This window comes from Rhizopus microsporus (genome assembly GCF_002708625.1).
Source record: "Rhizopus microsporus ATCC 52813 unplaced genomic scaffold scaffold_6, whole genome shotgun sequence".
NCBI classification, from domain to species: Eukaryota; Fungi; Mucoromycota; class Mucoromycetes; order Mucorales; family Rhizopodaceae; genus Rhizopus; species Rhizopus microsporus.
This window is the reverse complement of record NW_019671921.1, coordinates 281,901-300,747: the sequence shown is the minus strand read 5'-3', so window position 1 is coordinate 300,747 and position 18,847 is coordinate 281,901. Positions and strand designations below refer to the sequence as shown.

Genomic DNA, 18,847 nt, shown 5'->3' with positions numbered 1-18,847 from the left:
TACAGCAATGGGTCGTGTTATTCGTGCTCAGAGAAAGGGTGCTGGAAGTATTTTCAAATCCCACACCGTTGGCCGTAAGGGTGCCGCCAAGTTGAGAGTGTTCGACTTTGCTGAACGTCACGGTTACATTCGTGGTATCGTCAAGGAGATCGTCCACGATCCCGGTAGAGGTGCTCCTCTTGCCAAGGTCGTCTTCCGTGACCCTTACAAGTAAGTACATTTGATCATGGAAAAGAACATACCGTTGACCATTTTTCTTAAAGGTACAAGCTCCGTACCGAAACCTTCATTGCCACCGAAGGTATGTACACTGGTCAATTCATCTATGCCGGTAAGAAGGCCTCTTTGAACATTGGTAACGTCATGCCTTTGGCCTCTATGCCCGAAGGTACTGTCATCTGTAATGTCGAAGAAAAGGTTGGTGACCGTGGTGCTATTGCTCGTACTTCTGGTAACTATGCCACCATCATCGGTCACGGTGATGACGGTAAGACTCGTATTCGTCTCCCCTCTGGTTCCAAGAAGGTCATTCCCTCCACCTCTCGTGCTGTCGTCGGTATTGTTGCTGGTGGTGGTCGTATTGACAAGCCCCTCTTGAAGGCTGGTCGTGCCTACCACAAATTCAAGGTCAAGCGCAACAGCTGGCCCAAGACTCGTGGTGTTGCTATGAACCCTGTTGACCATCCTCACGGTGGTGGTAACCATCAACACATTGGTAAGGCTTCTACCATGGCCCGTGACTCTCCTGCTGGTCAAAAGGTCGGTTTGATTGCTGCCCGTCGTACTGGTCTCCTCCGTGGTACCAAGAAGATCAAGGATGCTTAATCCATTCGCATACAGTAAAATAAAATGCAAAGAAAAAACAGAGACAAATTGTATTCAGTTTATGTATAAAACAGCAGTTTGTAAGCAGCTTTTTTGTTTTAAAAAAGAGAGAAAGGATTCCTTCGTACATGTCTTGTTTATAAAAGTGACTAAGTGGATTGATTTCTGTAGTATAGACGCTATGCTTTCATTGTGTTTGCTGTACAATGAAGCTCTTTTTTGCGTGACAAATAAAGAAAACAATATGGTTTTGAGTATGACTACATTATTAAGATCTACCTTTCTCCCCTTTCAAGTTAACAGCCCGCCCGTGACTCAGCCAGTAAATTATCAGAGATGGTGGCCTTGAACTGATGCTGTTTATATTGAAATTGATTAGAATCTTGCACACTGGATGGGTAAATTAAGCAATGTTTAATGAACAAACTCACTGAAAAAAAAAACTATTTCTATAAAAGCTGAAAGTATAAACGACTTTATTGCAGGTAAATACTGGTTTAAAAAAAATAGGGGAGAAGGAGGCGGGGGTCAGCAATACAAACATAAGACCTTCTTTTTTTTTCTATAACAACTAGGATGGATCAGTGGTGCAGCAGGAATTATTGTGGGTAGCCCTTTAGATGTATTAAAGGTAATTGATAAAAGATGTAAAGATATCTTTAGTAACAATGTATCCCTTAAAAAGGCAAGATTACAAGCACCCACAGATACGGAAACAGTGCATCGGAAAGGATCCTGGAATACTTTGAAAAGCATGGTAGAAACGGAAGGGGTACATGGTTTCTAAAACAAATATTCTGATTGTATATTGACACAACACACACAGATAGGGTCCATGTTTAAAGGCGTCCTATCCCCAGTGGTTGGACTGGCAGGTTTAAATGCGATATTATTCGTATCCTATGGTTCTATCATTCGCTACTTTGAACAACAATACCCTAATGATAAAGAACCAAGCTTAATGCAAGTGTATATTGCTGGTACTGGTGCCGGATTTGCTTGCTTTTTACTTTCGACACCTACAGATTTAGTAAAGATCAAAGCACAGATATCGAAACTCCCAAAGACAAGTTGGCAGGTTACAAAAGAAGTTTATCATACTAGCGGGATCCGAGGTATTTTAGTATATATACTCATGGTTAATCTGCAGTAAGAATGCATAACATACATCTGAGATTAGGGTTCTATCAAGGCGGTTTGGTCACGGCTATACGTGATTCACCCAGTTATGGTATCTACTTTTGGGTTTATGAAGGTTTGAAGCGTGTGTTACAAGTTAGTCCAATCGAAAGTGAAGCTTGGAAGCTCCTGTTGGCAGGAGGTATGGCAGGCACGGTATCATGGGCTTCCATTTATCCAATTGACGTCGTTAAATCACGTCTACAGATGCAGAAACGAGTAAAGGGGGATAATGAAGCTAGAAGATTGTTGTTGACAGATCAGCCTTATGCATCAATTAGAGACTGTGTGGTGCGGTCCTACCGAACGGAAGGACTTGGTGTTTTCTTTAGAGGTCTATGGCCAACCCTTTTAAGAGCATTTCCAGTCAATGCTGTTACGTTTTATACATATGAGATAATGATGAGTTTTTTACAAAATTTATAGATAAATCGCACCACTTGTATATTCCCCCTTTCTCCTTATTTTCTTCTAAACCTTAACCCCTGAATTTTTTCTTTTCTTTCTTTTTCCTTTGTAATGTGTAACGAGAGAAACCGTTTGTGTTTGCATATTCTTTGCTGTGGATTATAAAAAGATCGTTATGCAATGAAGTAAATCACTTTTTATTCTTTCTTTTGTCATTTTTTCTTTTTCTTTTTTATTTTTATTCAACATGGGGATATGTCATAAACTATTCAACTTGTCACGATCTTCTAAAGCAGTCTCAGAAATTACTGAACGATCTTCAAATAAACGTAAACCATTTCTGTATAAATTTAGATCGTGTCATACTTTTGTATTTTGGACAGCTGCAGTTGGACTATTCACTAGTGTAAAGAATATAATTCATGATTGGATGTGAAAATTAACCAGAAAACTATAGACATTTGTTCATTCGATTCTTTTCCCTTTATCACCATTTATTGTAGCACGTATTAGGCACATTGACGATAAAAACTGGACAGAACATTCAAAATCATCTGCTATCACATCAAATATCGAACTAACTTCAAGAGATACAGGTGTATTGGTAGCTCTTTATGCTGTTGGTTTATTGGGTACATGATAAACAAAAAAAAGATGCATAACGAATAAATTAATTAACCTCCCCCGAAAGTGGGTTCTCCTATATTTGGTTGGTTAGGCGACAAAATTAAGCAACGAAGACTTCCTATGCTTTTAGGAACGGGTGCTTCCATGGCTGCCAACATTTTGTTTATGCTCAGTGTTACTTATCCGATGCTACTCATTGCTCGATTTCTTCAGGGTGTATCCAATGCGTGTGTTTGGACAATGTGCCTTTGTCTGATTGCCGATAACTGGCCAAGAGAGGAGCTGGGTAAATACTTGCATAAAAAAAAAGCGCTATGTGTTCTTATTTTCTCATCCATCACTTTAGGATCACAGATGGGCAAATTGGTCGGATTTTACCCTTTGGGAATGATGATAGGATTACCCGCAGGAGGATGTAATAACAGCTTTTATACTCCATAAATAGAAAGAATAACACTTTTGTTGTACTAGTGCTTTACAGCGAGCTTGGTTACGAAGCACCGTTCATTGCTTCCATGATATTAAGTGGCATTGATTTTGTCATGAGAGTTGTCGTTATCGAAGGACAAAATGTAGGGGATGAAACTGCATCTATCAATTCGGAAAAGACAGTAAAGGAAGAACCACCAGTCAAACAGCCGGTGACATGGTTACAGTTACTAAAGCAGAAAAGGCTTGTAGTGTCACTAGGTTTAACCGTAACCGTAGCAACTGTCATGAGTGCCTTTGAAGTAAGCATTTTGAATCTATTACTAAAACCCATCTAATGCTTACAAACCCTCTATTAGCCAACATTATCCATGCGACTAGCTCAAGAATGGGGCTTTAATGCAGCTGGCTGTAGTTTGATTGTCCTTTCTTATATGATTCCCTCCATTATTGCTAGTGCAGTCTGTGGTAAACTCTGTGACAAGTTTGGAACAAAAATTGTTGCAATAGTATCTTTATTCTTTGCAACGCCTTCTTGTATCTTAATAGGCGTACCTAACAAACAAACTGGATCCTTCTGGCCACTTGTTCCAGTCCTAATCATGGGTGGTATAACGATCGCAGGCTGTCAAGCGCCGGTGTTTCCCGAAATAGCCAAGGTGGTAGACAAAGAAAATGGAAATTCTACCACATGTGACGGGTTGGCAAGGAGCTATTCTTTATTTAATGCAGCATACGGTGTTGGCATGTGTGTTGGCCCATTGATGGCAGGTTATCTGTTTGCAAGTATTGGGTTCTTTTGGTTATGTACAATACTGAGCGTCTTGTTCTTTTTATTTATTCCCTTTGCCTACTTGTATATTGGAGATAGCCGACAACTCATCTGCCCTAATAATGGACGTGGTGTACCTAGCTCTTCCAAGGATGAAGAAAATCAAAAGATCGAACAATCAAATGATTTTCATGACGCTGCATCCATGTATTCCCAAGGATCGTTTCCTTTCCTTGTGAAAAGTATAAGTCTTGCTAAAATTCGAGGAAATAAAACAAACCCTTCTAGTCTGTAAAGCAGTACTGTATTTTATTAATTATTGACGTTCATTTTATAAAATATTATCATAAAATGTTTGAATACAAAATCATACCGATCGCAGTAGACCAGCAAATAAGGCGCATCAGATGGCTGTTGTTGCCTAGTCATAGATGTGACAGCCGCAATCTTCCTTTTTTATTTTTATCCAGTTTGGAAGCGAAGCTGCCTTTTTCATTTCTTACTTTAAAGTTGCTTCCGTCAGATGCTCAGTCAATTATCATCCAAATTTTACGCATCATATCCCTTTCTCCTTGATCAGTTAAGGGCAAGTAGGATATCTTGAATAAATTAAGACTATACAATAACGTTGTTTTTAGAAAATCAAGCTCACGGCGAGCATTAAGGTTTATCTGCTGTTCGTTTAAATAGTTGAAAAGTAAATTGATATCGTCGGATCCCGGTAAAGCGTCAAGGTAACTTTTCATTTTTTGAGGCAGAGTGTTTCTTTTGGCGTTCTGTTGCTGCGTCTATCTCTAGTAATTCTTATTTTGTGAACCATTCTGACCAATAGTCGTCTCAAATTTCAAGCACCAACGAGTTTGCCGAGCTCACACCAGTTCATGTTTATTATCACAGATAAAAGCTTTTTTCGTGTTTCGTGTACTTACTGTAATTAACTGGACTTTTCGCAAAAAGTCTTTCATCGCTTTCTCTACACATCTACCAGAGGACAAACGCCACATCTGCAAGTTCTCCAGACGGCCATACAATCCCATTATTTTGATCTTATGGTCGTCCGAAAGTGGGATGTCAGGCGTTGACTTGCTTGACCTGTTTGAAATAGTGACTTTTGATGACATTTGTTGTATTCAGCTTTATATTTGAAATAAGACTATTAAGTCGATAGCCTGGGAATTTGATTCTTTATAAACAGAAGAGAGGAGTGCTATTAAACTAAGATGCGTGCTCGTTTTATAGGGAATGCTAATGTCGTCAGCATGATTTAATGTGGCTAATGTGATGATTTATCAATGCTATACTAGTAGCTAGTATATTTATTATTATTATTCAAAATTATAAGATGCGATAGAAGAAAGTAGAACGTGTGCTCTACTGTAAGATATAGAGTATTATAATGATTATCTCATCAAACACGTCAGAAACGACAACTTTTCCCGGATAGACTGTATTAAGCAGTTCACTCATAACTGTAGATAGAGTTAAACATTTTACTAGCATTGAAAGAGCCTACACCGCAGCTTGTGATAAAGAAATAAACTGGTAGGGGGACGATTGTGTATGCATGATGTTATTAATGTGGCTTGCTCTTTCTAGTGTGTGCAGCTTTGGTCCCAAAGGGTGCACCTATCGTCCACTTGTTGTGTCACCTGATGATTACAAAGTTACAGAAATTATACTTTTTAAAGCAATCTCTTTATCATTAGTTTCTGATGCATAAAGACATACTCAAAGTTGTACTAATAGGAGACGGTGGAGTAGGCAAGGTAACAGAATTAAAATGAAATTCATTTCAATTGTAACTCATAATGAACAACCATACATAGACTAGCCTTCGAAATCAAGTAAATCACAAGACAGCATAAAAACAGCAAGTAGAATTAACATGTTCTTTATTAGTATATTCATAAAAAGTTCACCAATGCATATAAAGCCACTATAGGTACATAATAACCCTTCTAGACTATCATTGACTGAATTAAACCTCTATTTAACAGGTGCAGATTTCATAACAAAAGAGGTTGAAACAGATGATGGAAAGAAAGTCATGATGCAGATATGGGATACAGCAGGACAAGAGCGATTTCAGTCGTTAGGTGTTGCTTATTACCGAGGAGCCGATGCATGCGTGATGGTTTATGATGTTAATAATTACTTGTCTTTTCAACATTTAGGTAAGTAAAAAAGAAAAAGAAGAAAAACGAAATACTAAAGAAAATCAGAAAAATGGAGGGAGGATTTTTTGAAACAATCAGCTCTACCAGCAGAGGAAGCTAAAAACTTTCCAATGATAATTATTGGAAATAAGATCGATATTGATGACAGAGTTGTATCTAGAAGACAGGCAAGAGCGTGGGCAGAGATCCATTCAAATGAAAAGATGCAAATACCTTGTTTTGAGACAAGTGCAAAGAATGGAGATAATGTCGAAAAGGCATTTACGCAGATAGCCAAGATGGTCAAAATACCTCAGCTAGAATTGGACATGAATGAGAATGGTTCGTTTTCATTAACAAACGAATCCTTAAAGAAGACCAGTTATACAAATACTCCATGTTGTTGATATGTATATAGAATATCTTTTTATACCTTTTTACTTTTTATAATATCTATTATCTATAATAATAATTTACTTTACAAATAAACAAACGGTCTGAAGTTGAGACTAGAAAAGGAAATTAAAATGACTCAGCTTAAGGTGAATTTGACCATTTATTTCCCCACACTGTGCAGTTTCCCCTTTTTTTCTTTTATATTATCAAAATGTCAGATTCCAACCAAGCTCCTAGTGAACAGGCAAAGCTAGAACAGGCGGGCACAATTACGCTGAGAGAAGATATGTTGAAACCAGCTGTTTCTTTTTTAACCTCTCCTAACGTTCAGTCCGCCGATAAAGCCAAAAAGATTGCCTTTCTGCAAAAGAAGGGCCTCACACAGGCAGAAATTGACGAAGCATTCAAAAGAGCTGGGGATAATACCACACATTCTTTATCAACAACGACATCTGCCAATAATAATGCTACTAACACGATTGCCAGTCGTCCCATGGTCCCACCAAGAACACAAGCACCTCAAATCATATACCAACCGCTACCACCTACACCATCTATGCCGGCTGAGAAAGTGTTTGCATTGGCTGTGGTTCTAGGCATGAGTGCTTTCGGTCTTACAGCTGCTGTTATTGGTATTTTAAAGGTAAGCTGGCTTAAAGCTGTCTATCATTCAATGCCCTCTAATACAATATAGAAATTCATACAACCTATTTTTCATCGAATTGCAGAGTATCAACGAACACGATATAATCAACGCAGGGAACTTGCTGATAAATTACTAGACGCATTGAAAAAGCATGATTCCGAGAACGATGACTTGGACGCCGTAATAGATCAAGGAGACGAAGCTACCCTCACAGACGCGCTCATCAAGCACCAAGCCGACCTACAGACAAAATTACAGCAGTTAGCACAGACCGCTAAAAGCCGACTATTAAAGCGAACCCTCGGTCTGGATCTGGATCTGGATCTCGTTGGATTCAAGCTGGCTTTGTCACCTAGCGACATGATTCGCAGCGATAGCCCCGTATCTGGTTTGAAGAGTGACATAAGAAGCCTAAAGGCTGCTTTATTGAATAGACGCAATTTTCCTACTGCTTAAAAAATAAAATCAAGACACTTCACCATGTTTGATCTCACAACAGACTGGGCCCTCAGATGTGACGAGAGGGATACCCTTATAAGTAGCCACACCATTCTCATCTGTCTTCAAATGCTCTGCTACTTGTTCAAATATTTTTTGTTTGGGCTTCAGTACATCCACTGGCTCGCCCAAAGATACTCCTTCGAGCTGAATTCTTTCACCAATAGGAGCTAAGCTAGGAGGCGATAATGTTTGTACACGATTATCTACAGAAGCTGCCAGGAGCATGCCTTGAGACAACACGCCTCGAAACTTGCTCGCTTTCAGGTTAGCTACCACAACGACCCTTTTACCCTATAAAAAATAGTTTAAGATTAAGTAATCAATAAAAAAGAATGAATTACACAGAGAGATTCCTTAGACATGTAAGGAACAAGTCCACTGACAATAGTACGCTCCTCGAGAGATTCTTTTGAGACGCACACTACTAATTCCTTAATTGCTGCTATTTGTTGTTATTATTTTGCTGTAAAAACCTTTTTCAATGTACAAATGAGATGCATCAGGGTGATTCTCTATTTCTGTAATTTTGCCAACGCGTAGATCAACTTTGTGAATAGGATCATCGGCGGTAATAGTAGTTGATAGTGAACGATAAAGTAAGCGTAAATGAGATGTGCAAGTGTTTCTGAGGTGTCTAGTAATCGTTATGGAAAATAGCATTATGGAAAGAAGAGAAAAGAAAAAATCTATTCATCTGTGTATCCTTTTTCAAACAGACAAGTGTGTATGAAATAAGTACACTTTTGGAGAAGAGAGCACTTACTTGCGATAATTCTCTTCTAGATGTGAACTTGTAGTCTTTGTCATAACGCATAAATTGATATCAACTACTTTGGTCTTCATGCACTAAAGTTATTCCTTATAAATAAAGAAGCATAAACAAAGCAGATACAGGATGTCATGTTTTAATCGTCATTGATAATTCTTCATTTAGTATACGTTGCTATCACTTCACTAATGATTATGCATATCAATTATTGTAAGAGATTTGCGCTGTATTATAACGTTTGATTATCGATTAAATTAAACAACCAAGGCGCCTGCAGTTATCATTGATATGGACACGAAAGGAAACCTATTTATGCAGATGGAAGATACTGCAGCAGACTGTTTGCATATGATTATTCTCTCTTAAGCAAGAGCTATTTCATTAGTTCAAATATATCAATACATACAGTCATTTCAGAAAGTAAAGTCGCGAATTTTGAGTTTGATGTCGTGCAAAAAATTGTGTTCAACAATGATATCGATTGATCCAAAAATAAAGACGTGTTATCCACACTCTTGCCCACTCTTTTGGAAAAGGAAACGTTAATGACTAAAATTAGGGATTCGAACAAGCTAGTGAACAGTTTCCGTTGGATAGTCTACGCCAGCCAACAACAACAACAACAAAAAGATTAGATAAAGAATGTGGACAAGAGTGGACAACACGTCTTTATTTTTGGATCAATCGACATCATTGTTGAACACACAACACATATGCTTTCTGTAGCTTATGTATTTATGAATAAGCGATCAACAAAACACAGAGAGAAATAAACACATCTATCTAACCAAGATTGGCCAAATGCGCTTATAACCAATAGTAAACAGTTATGACAATAGCGTCTATATGGATCTGTTTTAGTATAAAAGAAGGGCAATATTCTACGCAAAAAAGAGAAGATACAACAGTTCTTTGGCTTTTATACTTTTTTTTTTACTCAAATGCAAATCAAGCTTGTTATTCTTACTATCTGCGCTTCTCTTGTCGCTATTGGCTTTGCTGCTCCTTCTCCCCAAGCTGATGCTGCTCCTCCTGGTGATGACAATCTTCAAGCTTTTGACACAAGCGATGCAACTGCTGATCCAAACACACCTCCTCCTGAAGGCCCAAGCCCTCAAGCTTTGGATCTAGTTACAGAATCTTTTTCTGATGACATAAGTCCTGCAGATTTTGATCTAAATGCTCCTAGTGATGCTGCTATTGATGCTGCTATTGATACTGCTATTGATGCTACTGATCCAAATGCTGATGGCCCAGTGCCTCCTTCTGATGGCTCAAGTCCTCAATTTTTTACTTATTAATAGATAAAGCTTGAATTTATTCTTTTACAACGAATATCTTTATTAGTTTTAGCATTTCTTATTTATGTACAAAAGAATGTTTGCTTACTTTTCTGAGGCAATTGTTGTAAGATTTATATTCATCTTATCTTCGCTAATGCAGGCTCAACAAGATGAGATTGAAATACTCGTTTTTATATAAAAAGGGTTCAACAAGAGAGTGTGCCACTATTGACACCCCATTTCAGGTCTAACTACAGAGTCTCCTTCTGATGACCAAGTCTTCAAGTTTTTCATCCCAATGAAGATAATGGAGCACTGAGGATTAAGGTTCCTATGTTGGCCTCAATAACACTATTCCTGATCAAGTATCTGAAGAGTATCATCAACGCAATGATCAGCTCTAAGGATTCATATTGTCAAAGTATAATAAAACTTCAATAAACTCGATAGTTCTTTTTACACACATTTCCGTCTAATGTTTTTTTTTTTTTGCTTTGTTTCTATGCGTTATTAGTAAGCGATAAAGGCTCTATTTAGAGTAAGAAATCAAGTAAAACCGTAGGATATTTCATTAAATAAAGTACTACTCTTCAGTATATAAATACATCATTTGTATTCAACAATTATGGAAAAAAGTGCATACGGTTAGAAAAGAATGTACATTCGTGGGCTTTGATTAGTTTTACACTTTCTCTAAATATGGGTTACAAGCTTGCTATTGGCATATAGAAAGTTTATTCAATTTGGAGGGTATATAAAAAAAGAGAGGGGAAGTAAACGATATGGTCAGCCATAGTTAGACTGCATGAATGCCAGTATCATCAATTACGACTTCACATCCTGATCGCTTTGCCTTGGGTGAAAACTCTATAAATAAAACGCGTCTAGTGACAACATGTTCCATCATTTGTGATCTAGCCAATCTAATTCTCGTATTAACAGAGTTCTGCCAGGATAGACCTAAAGTAGGCTTCTTTAACAACGAATGAATAAACAATCCTAATCGGCCGTTTTCTTGTTGATTTATCAGATTAAAGTCTAACCATTCTTCCATATGACTTATGAACGCGCTTCCTTTGAGGGAAGTATCTGGAACATCCGTGACTTGATTAATAGTGACGACAGCAAGGTTATACTGACTGGCTATTCTCTTCAGTCGCATACCTATTTCACATATCTCTGCCATTTTGTCAAAACGCTGCTTATAAGCGCCATCACCTCTATAAATTGCACTGATAGAATCTATCACGACAAGCCGAATCTTTTTTTGACTCTTTTGCTGCAAGTCTAGAAATGCAGGTAGTTGATAAGCCAACACACGATACTGACTCTCTCCATCGGACACACGCATCGTATGAATATTATTTCTTAGATTATCTACATCCACCTTGTTACCATATTTAGACACATATTTATCAACAAGTTGGTTGAGTCTGCTCGACGGAAACGGGCCCTCGCTGTGTATATAAATGGCTGATCCTTCAAGACCCCCTTCAAGGGCTGGTTTTTGTACTGACAAGCACAATTGAAGTCCTAATTGTGTCTTTCCAGAAGAACTATATAGTATTATTCCTCTGATTTGAACGAATTTATATACATCACAGCTACCTTTCTCCTACAATCTCAGTGATCGTTCCGAGTGGTATACCACCTCCTAGTAGCTTATCTATTGTATCGTCGCCTGTTGTTAATGTCGTATTCGATTGTATATCTACAAGCTCCCTCCCTGCCTTTTCTCTCAATCTCCAGTCGTAAGCCTCGGCTGAAGCAGCGTCAAGGATAGATTCGACTGAAGCTTGATCAATGTGCAATACATGCTGTAGTTCGGACGCTGATCTTGGTATCAGTTCTTCAAATGAATCTAGTCCTTCTATAGTGTTCTGTCAATCTTTAGATTATAGACATTCTTTAAACTACTCACCTTCCTCTAACTTTTCAAATACACCCAAAGACTTTGTCAAAGACTCTAATTCACTCTTCATTACAACAATAACAACAAAAATTAGAGTTACAGTGGCCAATGAAATGCCTTTTTTTTTTCTTGGTTAGGCAGGTGACGAGTTTGTTCTGCATAAATAGAGATATGACCCTTTTTTCTCTGTTTTTTTTTTCTCCTTGTTATTATGCCGGACACATATTCTGTGTTAATCAATCGCGGTAAAAACATATCCTTGCATATTAGTTTATCATTGGCTTTTCTTTTCATTAATGCTGTCTACAGATGCCGATGACACTGTATCAGATACAGAAGCAGAGAAAAAACTTGTTCGAAAATTAGATACGAGATTACTACCATTTCTTAGCTTTATGTATCTTTTCTCTTCCTTGGATCGATCCAGCCTAGGTAAAACATGTCATTATTTAGGCATTTTTTTATTTATTATTATCATCCAAAGGGAATGCTGTATTGGATAACTTTGAGGAGGATGTTGGTATCACACCTGATCAATTCAATACTTGTGTCACCATCTTTTATGTAATTACACACACACACACACACAATAAGACATATTCCTGATAAACATCAATAGGTTGGCTTTCTTATATTTCAAATACCCAGTAATATACTATTGAAAAGGTTCACTGCCAAACGATGGTTACCCCTCTTGATGCTTCTCTGGGGTGCCATCGCTTGCTTGCATGCAACTGTCAGAAACTATACTCAACTCTTGATCTTTCGTTTTCTTCTTGGATTTTTTGAAGCAGGTTTCTTTCCTGGCGTCATTTACTTTTTGACCTTGTTTTATAAAAAGAATGAAATGGTAATTTGCTCCATCTCTTTCTTGTTATGGCTGTTTTCATTTATAGTTCATAGGCAACACGTATTGCTCTCTTTTGGGGATCGACAGTGGCTGCTCATGCTTATGGTAAGCAACTATGAGAAATGAATAAATAATGAGCTCATACATTTCATCTAGCTGGTGTTCTTGCCTATGGTATATTGCAACTTAGAGGATCAGGAGGATTAACTGGCTGGCAATGGCTGTTCCTTATTGAAGGCATACCTACCGTGCTTGTGAGCGTGATAGCATAGTATGTTTTGCAGATACAATTATATTCTGTTTTAATCTGTTCTCTTGAAATAGCTTCTACCTACCAAGTTCACCATCCACCTGGACTGTTTTAACAGCAGAGGAGCGCATACTGGCTGTTTCAAGACTGGAGCACGAGGATAATAAGCACACACACATGACCTTGGCTGATTTAGACGCTTCAAATAAAAAGCAAGCAGTCAAGGCATTAACCGACTGGAAGGTTTGGATGTATATGCTCATGTTCTTTTGTGGAAGTGTACCAAACACCAGCGTATCAAAGTACTACTTGTCATTTTTCAAGTCTTTATTCTCTGACCTTTTTTGTATATAGCTTCTTACCATCCATTGTCAGAGGTATGGGCTATGATGATAAATTATCAGCAAATTTGATGTCAGGTAATATATATACACAGCTTTTATTGTACAGAAACGAACACAACTGATTATATGTGTGCCATCACTAGCGCCGCCTTATGTGTGTGCAGTAATAGTGGTAATATTAGATAACATCATATGCTTATTACTTTGCTCATGACAACTTGTTAAAGATGATAGTAGTAGCTTATTCTTCAGATCGTCACCGAGATAGAGCATATCATGCTACTGCAGGTGCCTTGATTTGTTTAATTGGATATATCATCCTGGTTGTCTGTATTGAACGACCTACACTGTATGCTGGTGCCTGTATTGCCGTTGCTGGCATCTTTGTAATCAATCCTATCGTCAATGCATGGTTGACAAGTAACATTGCGCCTGATATGAAAAAGAGTGTTGCAACAGCAATGGCTGTCTCTGCAAACAACTCAGCAGGCCTTGTTGGATCCAATATTTATAGAAAGTCTGATGCACCAAGATATTGTAAGTTGTTTCTTTTGTGAACAAAGTTGGCTCATTATATCTTTTATTAGTAAGAGGTCATATGATCAATTTAGGCTTCCTTGTCTTGTTTATTATTCTGACTGTGGTTCAGAGATATTTGCTGTATAGAAAGAATCAACTTAAAGAGCAAGAAAGGATGAAACTAACAGAAGAACAAATTGCAGAGATGGAAGATAATGACACACGAGTAGGCGATGAAGCACTGGATTTCGTCTATCGCCTTTAACGAATAAACTAAAAGATTATATGAATAAAGATATGATCAAGTGTCTTTTAATGTAATTTTTACACTTTATTCACAAATTCGGCTTTTCTTCCCCCAAAGAATTATGAATAATGATAATGCGACAAAACTACCTTCAGAAATTATAAAATCTATTGCACTTTATCTAAACAAAGTAGACAGATTGAGTTGTTTAACTCTTTGCAAAGCTTGGTACAAGACATTGATCAACCTGATTTATGAAGATGTCACTTTTAAGACATTAAAGTCATTTCGCATCTTTCTTCACACAATCACTCATCATTCAAACGTCTTGAGACCTGGAAGAGCGGTACGAACGATCCAAATGAACATTGACAGTATGGATGAGTGTAACTTTGGAGAAAAAGAGATGGTCTTTACCGAATTTGAATTATTGGCAAGACATTGCCCTTTTGTGACCCAATTGACCTTTCGGTTTCCGCACTATTGGCGATTCCTGCATGAACTTGATTTGGATCATCATTGGCTTTACCTGAGTAAGCTTTCAGATAGTGATGGAAGTCGAAAGTCAAGAAAGACAATGGTCTCTTTGGGTCATCGACTGACGACTTACGGCATTGACACGAGCCTATCACTTAGCAGCTATGGTATCACTCGAGAGCACATCCTTCAAGACATAAGCATGTTGCCCAGTCTAAAGGTCATTCGGTTGAAAAGCAAGTACTTTCACTTGTACATTCAAGATATCGTCCATATCTTTCGTGAGCATCCGCAGTTGGAGGAACTGAGTCTGTGGGTAAAGATGAAGAAAGCACCAGATACGGACGATATCCCTACGTATAGTAACAAAGAGCAGCGCATACACACACTAGGTTGCTTGATTGATAATACACAACATCCGTGGATCCCATTTATCAAACGTAACTATAGTTACATCGACACGTTGGCATTTCAAGTCGCTTATCAAAGGAATCAAGAAGGTATCGTACAGCCCATGAGCGATAGGACAAAGGCAGACATATTAGATAGCATCCTTGGCCTCTTTCATAACGAATACATGGCATCATCACAAGATACCCATAAACTTTCTGTCCGCCGACTGAACATTAATCTCGGCAAGGCTGGAGGACTCTTGCTTGCCATCTATATGTCATCCATTATCTACATGACTTCAGCTGCTTATGTACACTTTACGGTCAGTACATCGCTCCATATCAACTTCATACATGACTTTTTTGAACATATGCCCATGGCCAACTCAGAGACAGAGTTCTTGCCCTTGAAAAGCCAAGTGCACCACTCTTTTAACATTGTCTATCCATTTGATCCAATGGACAACAACCAAGGTCTCATCGAACATTTAAAACTAGCTACAGAATCACTCACTTACTACATCACTGAACTGACGATCAAAGAGACTAGGAAATATATGGCAACCTATTCACTGGGATTTCAGTGCTTGGATACCATCCTCGAGCATTTCACATACTTGAAAGCCCTGACCTTTGTTCTATCCAATACGTACCTGTTTGATGACAGCGACAACAGCAGTAATAGTTTAGGAGAGATAGATGAAGTGACCTATGTGGGCGAAGTCACCTTAAGTCACTCAGACGCAAGTACACACATCAAGCACGACACGTTGACCTCTCTCACTGTCAAGGAAGGGAAAATGAATACGAAAGTCTTTTCTTATCTGTTCAGCAAGTGTCCTCACCTATCTAGCCTTAGTATAAGAAAATATGGATATGATGAGGAATCTCTCTTGATTTTGGAGTGTCTTTGCTTGGAGAATAATGTAAACTTGGTTTATTTGTCATAAACAAACTTGAACACTTGTAAATAGCTTAATAAATATTCCCCTCCTTTTTCTTTATTTGTATTTTACATGACTCCCTAAATGTACTCCAAAGAAACAAAGTTAAGAGTCTCAAGGAGATGTAAAGGTCTATAAATCCTTTTTTCAAACTGTAAATGAAAGAAAAGGAGACAGAGAGACAACAAAAACTAGGAGATGAGATTAAATGTGGAGAGAGAATAGAATAGAATTTTAAAAAAAGCTAGTTTAATCTGTATTAAATCGTTATTATTATTATTTGGCGCGTACATAACAATTGACATTTGAAAAGGAGAGAGACTATGGCGATCCATTGATCTTGTGCATTAATTTGTGTAAACACACACACGCGCGTGTAACAAAAACTTCAATATATCCCCCTTTCTCCCTGTCTCTCTCTAAACAAACATTCATACAGACATGAGTTAGAGTGTCTAATTGAATAAAGTGTATATAAAATTACAAGATTAATAACAAACAATAATAATATAAAATTACAAAATTAATAGGGACGAGAATTCTGAAGATATTCTTGAATTCGCTTATCTGTGATCACCTTCTTGTTCAGTGGATGCTCTATCGTTGATTCTGGTGTTCCTGAAGGTGGCATGTTCAAGATAGGCACATAACCTAGACTACTAGTAGATGATTTTCGATGCTCCTGTTGAGGGAAGTAACTGTTGGAAGACGGTTCAGATGGCTGGTCATCAAAATTAGGAGTCATGCAGAATGAGTTTCTAGCGTTGGACGCGTCCGTAGGGTATTGGAAAGGATGTGGTGACATGCTCGTTGGAGTCTTCATCGCGCCACCTCCGCCACCCATACTGAGCCGTGACGTTTGATATCGCTGTTCCCAGTCAGAGTATCCCTGAGAGGGTTTCCTTGACTTATAACCACCAAAGGTCATGGTAGAATCCTGGCTTTCCTTTCTAGACTGTTGACGATGATTATACTTTTGATCATGACGTTTACCCATCCTATGCTGCTGCTGCTGTTGTTGTTGTTGGTAATTTGCATTATTAGATGAACGTCTCTTTTGCTGCCTATGATAGCCATGAGAGTTGCTTGGTGAATCTCGTCTACTGGATTTTCCCGCAGACGCAGGTGGAGGAGATAATGATTTTTCTACAGGGCTGTAGTATCTCTTGGTTGGCTTTTTGTAATACTCTGCAGTGTCTGTAGAAGATGATCCTTTACTGCCATTTTGATGGTGATACAAATTTCGTTTGTCCTCTTCCCAAATTATATTGTCTCGATCAAACATCGCAACGTCACGCCATACTGCTAATTCATCTTGGGATGAGTAAGCTGTCGTGGTCTTGCTTGGGGTATAATCGGATGTTGTTGGGCTGTAATTTCTTTGGTGAGTTTGAGACATGAACGCTGGCTTCAGTTCCTCAGTTTCTTCTTCCTTTTCAGATACTTTATCATTGGCACTTTTTGTAAAGAACGCAGAAGCAATAGTCCAGAACAAGAGGCTGAGAAATAAAAGACCGAGAGCAACAGCAAATAGAATAGATTCAGCTTGAACAACGTGTCGAGCGCAGTGCACTTTATTGCTGGTGTCTTGGCATGTTTCTTTGATCATTTGATAGTAATGCTGATAAGAGGAACCAAACGTGTAAGCAACAAGTATGGATGTAGCCAAAACGAATCCAACAACAATTCGACGATACAAGTATTTTCCTCCCTTGTTGGAATAAAGTCCAAGTAAGAAGGCAATACCTCCGAATACGGTTGCTAAAAGAAGGGGTATGATACGACTTAATGAAGTAGGTGCAGTTATAGGGGCTGTAGCATTATGTTGAGTGGCCACTTGAAGAACAGTAGAGACGTCTAAACACATAAAAAGAGAGAGAGAGAGCTGAGCGCATGATATCATGGTTATGTCATACTATCTTATATTACCAGGTTGATATCTTAGGTTTGTAGGTGAACAAGAACAGTTGAGAGCATAGATATAACAATGTTTCCACAAACCAAATGATACTGAATCAGGTGTAGTCAAGTTACTTGTGATATTTCTATAAAGGAATACTTGATGCATAGACATAGTACTTTTAAACGTGCAATCATTAATGGTTTCATTGGTCTCGAACCAACTTCCAAATCCAATGGCTAATATGGATAATGCTAATACTCCTATTCTAATAGCTGGTAAAAGGACATGCTCAACAAATGGACCATAAGGGGATTCACGCCTTATGGACATTTCTTGTTTTTCATAAAATAAAAGAAAGAGAGAAAAGAGAAAAAAGACTAGAAAAAAAATGGGAAAGAGGGATAATTATATTTTTTTTCCAGCTAAAATTTCAGGCAACCTCAGATTTCCTTTTTAGTCAATTTTACTCTCTTTCCAGATAAAACCAGGGACAACGACGATTCTGGTTATACAGCATTCAAATTAAGCTTCAAACAGGAAACAAATCTATTATAAAGTGTAAAGTAGGGAATCTCTGCTTTGAGGTTATTGATATCGTCTTTTGAATAAGGCCTGATGTGGGGTATGTATTCTTAAACATTACAATATTCGTCACGTCTTTTTATGCATATAATTTGGGTCTTAAAAACTTTCATGAACGGCCATTTAATAATTAAGATCTGTAACTTATAAGCCATAACGTAAATGTGTCTCAGAGTAAAATAGGATCATTTGCAGCAATAGGAACATATATTTACAGCTTAGTGCTTAACTTGGGCTTGAACATCCTGTATCTAGCTTGAATATAGTAAGTTTAAGAGTTATATACCAAAAAACATAGTAAATCTCATCAAGAAACAAATAAAAATAAAAATGAGAGAAAGGGAGAGATAGGTAACGCCACCCGGTAAGACTGTAAAAGTTTAGTTTATTTAAGCTTTGATCAAGTGGGTTGGGAGAAGCAATATCATAATAGTTC

The 18,847-nt window shown here is 38.0% G+C and overlaps 12 protein-coding genes across 12 annotated transcripts; 8 read left to right on the top strand and 4 right to left on the bottom strand.

Annotated features, from left to right (window-relative positions):
- Positions 1-7: 7 nt before the first annotated feature.
- On the top strand, positions 8-825 carry RHIMIDRAFT_250640 (ribosomal protein L2; the record flags this gene model as incomplete). Its single annotated transcript, XM_023610740.1, has 2 exons — positions 8-210; positions 264-825. The coding sequence occupies 2 exons, from the start codon at positions 8-10 to the stop codon at positions 823-825; spliced, it is 765 nt and encodes a 254-aa protein (XP_023467153.1).
- A 574-nt stretch (positions 826-1,399) lies between these two features.
- On the top strand, positions 1,400-2,430 carry RHIMIDRAFT_201448 (mitochondrial carrier; the record flags this gene model as incomplete). The annotated part of the gene is made up of 4 exons (XM_023606545.1): positions 1,400-1,456; positions 1,511-1,597; positions 1,652-1,940; positions 2,006-2,430. Coding segments are annotated over 4 exons (858 nt in total), but the record flags the coding sequence as incomplete, so codon positions are not given.
- Positions 2,431-2,530: 100 nt separating this feature from the next.
- On the top strand, positions 2,531-4,567 carry RHIMIDRAFT_291170 (MFS general substrate transporter). The gene is made up of 6 exons (XM_023613791.1): positions 2,531-2,818; positions 2,870-3,044; positions 3,104-3,325; positions 3,386-3,454; positions 3,511-3,770; positions 3,828-4,567. Exons 1-6 carry the CDS (start codon positions 2,660-2,662, stop codon positions 4,533-4,535), a joined length of 1,593 nt encoding a protein of 530 aa, XP_023467151.1. The 5' UTR covers positions 2,531-2,659; the 3' UTR covers positions 4,536-4,567.
- A 1,385-nt stretch (positions 4,568-5,952) lies between these two features.
- On the top strand, positions 5,953-6,803 carry RHIMIDRAFT_236504 (putative Rab7; the record flags this gene model as incomplete). Its single annotated transcript, XM_023608569.1, has 5 exons — positions 5,953-6,006; positions 6,067-6,084; positions 6,140-6,182; positions 6,238-6,414; positions 6,463-6,803. 5 exons carry the CDS (start codon positions 5,953-5,955, stop codon positions 6,801-6,803), a joined length of 633 nt encoding a protein of 210 aa, XP_023467150.1.
- A 99-nt stretch (positions 6,804-6,902) lies between these two features.
- On the top strand, positions 6,903-7,694 carry RHIMIDRAFT_120090 (uncharacterized protein). The gene has a single exon (XM_023605393.1). It carries the CDS (start codon positions 7,004-7,006, stop codon positions 7,484-7,486), a length of 483 nt encoding a protein of 160 aa, XP_023467149.1. The 5' UTR covers positions 6,903-7,003; the 3' UTR covers positions 7,487-7,694.
- Positions 7,695-7,903: 209 nt separating this feature from the next.
- On the bottom strand, positions 7,904-8,599 carry RHIMIDRAFT_236502 (nucleic acid-binding protein; the record flags this gene model as incomplete). The annotated part of the gene is made up of 3 exons (XM_023608568.1): positions 7,904-8,230; positions 8,281-8,381; positions 8,413-8,599. The coding sequence occupies 3 exons, from the start codon at positions 8,597-8,599 to the stop codon at positions 7,904-7,906; spliced, it is 615 nt and encodes a 204-aa protein (XP_023467148.1).
- A 1,045-nt stretch (positions 8,600-9,644) lies between these two features.
- RHIMIDRAFT_279356 (uncharacterized protein) lies at positions 9,645-10,172 on the top strand. The gene is made up of 2 exons (XM_023612839.1): positions 9,645-10,046; positions 10,098-10,172. Exon 1 carries the CDS (start codon positions 9,650-9,652, stop codon positions 10,007-10,009), a length of 360 nt encoding a protein of 119 aa, XP_023467147.1. The 5' UTR covers positions 9,645-9,649; the 3' UTR covers positions 10,010-10,046; positions 10,098-10,172.
- Positions 10,173-10,753: 581 nt separating this feature from the next.
- RHIMIDRAFT_120058 (uncharacterized protein) lies at positions 10,754-11,555 on the bottom strand. Its single transcript, XM_023605392.1, has one exon. It carries the CDS (start codon positions 11,340-11,342, stop codon positions 10,788-10,790), a length of 555 nt encoding a protein of 184 aa, XP_023467146.1. The 5' UTR covers positions 11,343-11,555; the 3' UTR covers positions 10,754-10,787.
- Position 11,556: 1 nt separating this feature from the next.
- On the bottom strand, positions 11,557-12,079 carry RHIMIDRAFT_120057 (uncharacterized protein). The gene is made up of 2 exons (XM_023605391.1): positions 11,913-12,079; positions 11,557-11,858 (listed from the first exon to the last, which is right to left on the bottom strand). Exons 1-2 carry the CDS (start codon positions 11,971-11,973, stop codon positions 11,596-11,598), a joined length of 324 nt encoding a protein of 107 aa, XP_023467145.1. The 5' UTR covers positions 11,974-12,079; the 3' UTR covers positions 11,557-11,595.
- RHIMIDRAFT_279351 (MFS general substrate transporter) lies at positions 12,080-13,957 on the top strand. The gene is made up of 10 exons (XM_023612838.1): positions 12,080-12,148; positions 12,213-12,335; positions 12,388-12,467; positions 12,523-12,753; positions 12,807-12,858; positions 12,910-13,024; positions 13,078-13,305; positions 13,358-13,422; positions 13,491-13,519; positions 13,575-13,957. Exons 1-10 carry the CDS (start codon positions 12,115-12,117, stop codon positions 13,902-13,904), a joined length of 1,287 nt encoding a protein of 428 aa, XP_023467144.1. The 5' UTR covers positions 12,080-12,114; the 3' UTR covers positions 13,905-13,957.
- A 277-nt stretch (positions 13,958-14,234) lies between these two features.
- RHIMIDRAFT_236498 (uncharacterized protein) lies at positions 14,235-15,932 on the top strand (the record flags this gene model as incomplete). The annotated part of the gene is made up of 1 exon (XM_023608567.1): positions 14,235-15,932. The coding sequence occupies one exon, from the start codon at positions 14,235-14,237 to the stop codon at positions 15,930-15,932; it is 1,698 nt and encodes a 565-aa protein (XP_023467143.1).
- A 215-nt stretch (positions 15,933-16,147) lies between these two features.
- Positions 16,148-18,172, bottom strand: RHIMIDRAFT_119997 (uncharacterized protein). Its single transcript, XM_023605390.1, has one exon. It carries the CDS (start codon positions 17,827-17,829, stop codon positions 16,450-16,452), a length of 1,380 nt encoding a protein of 459 aa, XP_023467142.1. The 5' UTR covers positions 17,830-18,172; the 3' UTR covers positions 16,148-16,449.
- Positions 18,173-18,847: the final 675 nt, after the last annotated feature.